The sequence below is a fragment of the Protobothrops mucrosquamatus genome, unplaced genomic scaffold (assembly GCF_001527695.2).
Source record: "Protobothrops mucrosquamatus isolate PMUCROS unplaced genomic scaffold, P.Mucros_1.0 scaffold1896, whole genome shotgun sequence".
NCBI classification, from domain to species: Eukaryota; Metazoa; Chordata; class Lepidosauria; order Squamata; family Viperidae; genus Protobothrops; species Protobothrops mucrosquamatus.
In genome coordinates this window covers 99570-102807 of record NW_015388022.1, presented here as the reverse complement: position 1 = coordinate 102807, position 3238 = coordinate 99570, and the positions used below count along the sequence as shown (strand labels likewise).

At 38.6% G+C, this 3238-nt stretch overlaps 1 protein-coding gene across 1 annotated transcript in view; it reads left to right on the top strand.

Annotated features, from left to right (window-relative positions):
- The window catches only part of MYBPH (myosin binding protein H), a 20409-nt gene extending 18047 nt beyond the window's left edge, over positions 1–2362 (top strand). Inside the window, exons 10-11 of the mRNA XM_015823508.1 lie at positions 1366–1406; positions 2106–2362. Of these exons, the coding sequence (XP_015678994.1) occupies positions 1366–1376 (11 nt within the window). The 3' untranslated portion in view covers positions 1377–1406; positions 2106–2362. The remainder of the gene's footprint in view (positions 1–1365; positions 1407–2105) is intronic.
- Positions 2363–3238: the final 876 nt, after the last annotated feature.

The window sequence follows — 3238 nt, the reverse complement described above, 5'->3', positions numbered from 1 at the left end:
CACCCGGAAGGCCACCGGCAGCCAATGCAGCTCGCGCAGCAGCGGTGTTACGTGGGAGCGACGAGTCCCTCCCAACACCGCCCGCGCGGCCGCATTTTGGACTAGCTGGAGCCTCCGGGTGCTCCTCAAGGGAAGCCCCATGTAGAGAGCATTACAGTAGTCCAGGCGGGAGGTGACCAGAGCATGAGTGACTGTGCGCCATCTCATTCACCTCATCCCCATTTCGGAATTTCTGCTGCTGTACAGACAACAATTCAGATATACTCCCAGGACTTTATTCACAATCCATCATTCTAGGAAAAAGAAAATGAAAAAAAGAGTGGATGGTTGTTTTCTAAGTAGTGGATCAGAACAGTACTATCTTTTATGATTTGCTGCATGAGCAATGTGGCTTGCACTAACTTACTGGAAGGCCAATGTTGATGTCATACTAGCTTGGTTCATGGTGTTCAACTAGAATATAGTAGGTTTTGATAAGTGTTAGGAAATTCCATTTATGGATTTCTGCTCCTTCTTGATGCCCTCTGAGCCTGGTTGTTTGCTTGCAGATGATTTATTACTGAATTAGGTAACATCATTATGCATGGATGAAGTTACCTAGTTGGGTAATAAAGTGCCTGTGTACAAACACAAGCTCAGAGAGCACCAAGAACGCCACAGTTTAACTCCACAGTTCAGTCCTGAGCTACAGAAATTCTCTTTTACAATATTGAAATTCCATCTAGCAGAGAAGAGACCTCAGTCAGTATGTACAAATACATACATACATATATATATATATATATATATATATATATATATATATATATATACACGTACACCCAGCAATATACAATAATATTTCCCAGCTAAGATAAAGTATGTGCATGTCTTCCCTTGGGAGTCTGAATAATGAAATAACATGTTACATCTGATCAAATTTCAAGTCTAAGGAACTCCACAGACAAGCAGTGTTTCTCCAGTAGGATCTCTTTTAAGTCTAATTATGCAACTGAGATATTGATTTCTCTAACGTTCTATAATTGGCAAAGAAACTCCTGTCTGCCAGTTGACTGGCTTTCATCTATAATAGCTTTAGCCCAGGTTAATATTTCCAATATATTACCAGCATGCAATTTCTTCTTTCAGAACTCTTTCGTTTAACCTCAGTTTGAGAAGTAAACATCTCCAAGTGAACACTTAAACCTTATGGCATCTTTCTGTACAATAGCCTTTGTATTTTTCTAGTTCTTTTTATCTTTATTAAAGACAAGCTTGTTCCGTCATTAATATTGCCAGGAGGGCAAAAGACCCACATTGAATAAAGGGATCTGAATGAGTCATAATCTTAAATACTAGTTCATGATGTTTCTGTTATGTCTGCAGTTCTGGAATGATGATATCTGGGAAATCAGACGAAGAACAAGGTAGGATAAACTGCCACTTAAGTCAGTTGGAGAACATTAATTATCAAGCTTCCTGCAAGCTTCAGGAATCCATCTTAGACCTGATAACAATCCTGAACCACTAATGCACTTATGTTGGTGCATTAAGTTCTCTGAGGCAAAAACTGAAAAATGCAAAATAAGTATATTATTTTATATAAAACTAATAGATTACTCCCTATCCTGGAATATTATTGAAAATCATAAAGTCCTGATAGCATATTTATCTATACCATTTACTAGTTAATTGATAAAACAATGATCAGCCGTCTGTTGTTTTAAAAACAGATCTAGTTCTTCCTTTTTGAATCACATGGTCACATCTTGTGATAAATCTCATTTATCAAGATGAATTATAGTCCTACTACCTTAGTTTACTGTCAAGAAAGATAAGGGTCATTTTTTAATGTAAAGGCAATCAGATCTAAATTCTTTGCTTCATTTTTTTTAACCTGGATTACATTTGTAAGTCTCCTTATCTCATCAAATTTATTATTTATGTAAGAAAGATTTCAGTTAGATCAAAAACATGAATGTATACAATAGTGGGGAAGAAAATGTTTTTTTTTCATAATCAGCTGTAGCTAAGTGAGATCTAGCCACATACTTGTGATTTTTGTAATTGTCTGTAAAGAAATATATTCTTTATCTTAACTCTTTCCTTACCTCTCTCTCAACCAGATCTTGCAAAATTCTCTTCTGGGTTCTCAGCTTGGGAGAGTCCTTTACGGTTCCTAGATGGGATCCACAGCTTGGAAATAATTTTACCACTGTGGATTTTCAAAAGCAGAAAGTTCACCTGCTGCTGCACTGGCTCTATAAATAGCAACTACATGTTTCCTGTAATACAAAGATTGTCATCTATGCCTCTTGATATTTACCCCTGCAGAACAAATACTGAATAAAGGAATATATGGTATGAGAATGAAATGATTCCTGTAGAGAATTTAGAGGGGGGGGGCAGGAGTGCTCCTATCAACCTTTCCCAACCTTGTGTTCTTTAGTATATTGGACACAAGATTAGGGAAGGCTATTCTGATTCATTACTACTCAGTGACTATGTTCTTTTTCTTTCTGTTGTCATTACTATCTAACATTAAGTCAGGATTTTTACCACCAATTTCATTTCAAATGACTCTAGGTGGCTTATAGCATAATAAACATTAAAATCATTTAATATAAAATGACAGAACAGACAAAATAAACTAATTAACACTAGATGGAAAAGGAGGGAGCCAGATAAATGGATTGGGGGGCAGGTGGAATTATATTTTAATTAGTCAACCACCTCCAATTTAAAGTTCCCCCCTCTTGGGCTCCAAGCCATCTGGCAGAACCAGGTTTTAAGGCTCTTACAAAAAGTCAGGAGGGTGGGAGCCAATCTCACCCCAGGGTGTGAGATGTTCCAAAAAGCAGGAGCCACGACAGAGAAGGCTCTTCTGTTAGACCCCACCAGCCAAAATTCCTTGATCAAAGGGAGCTGCAGTATGCCCTCTCTGCTGGCACAGGTGGGGGGGGGAGTCCCACAGCTCTTCAAGTACTCTGGACCCATGTCACGAAGGGCTTTATAGGTGATTACCAACACCTTAAATTGCACCAGAAGCAAATTACCAAGCATTGCAGCTCATGGAGCAGTAGTATAACATGAACCATCCTAGGGGCCCCAAGAACTACTTGTACCACTTCACTCTGTGCCAGCTGTAGCTTCTGAACGCTCTTCAAGGCTAGCCCCATGTAGAATGCATTGCAATAGTTTAAACATGAGAATATCAGCTTGGCTTGCAAATGACACTGTATAGAATGGCTAAATGTAC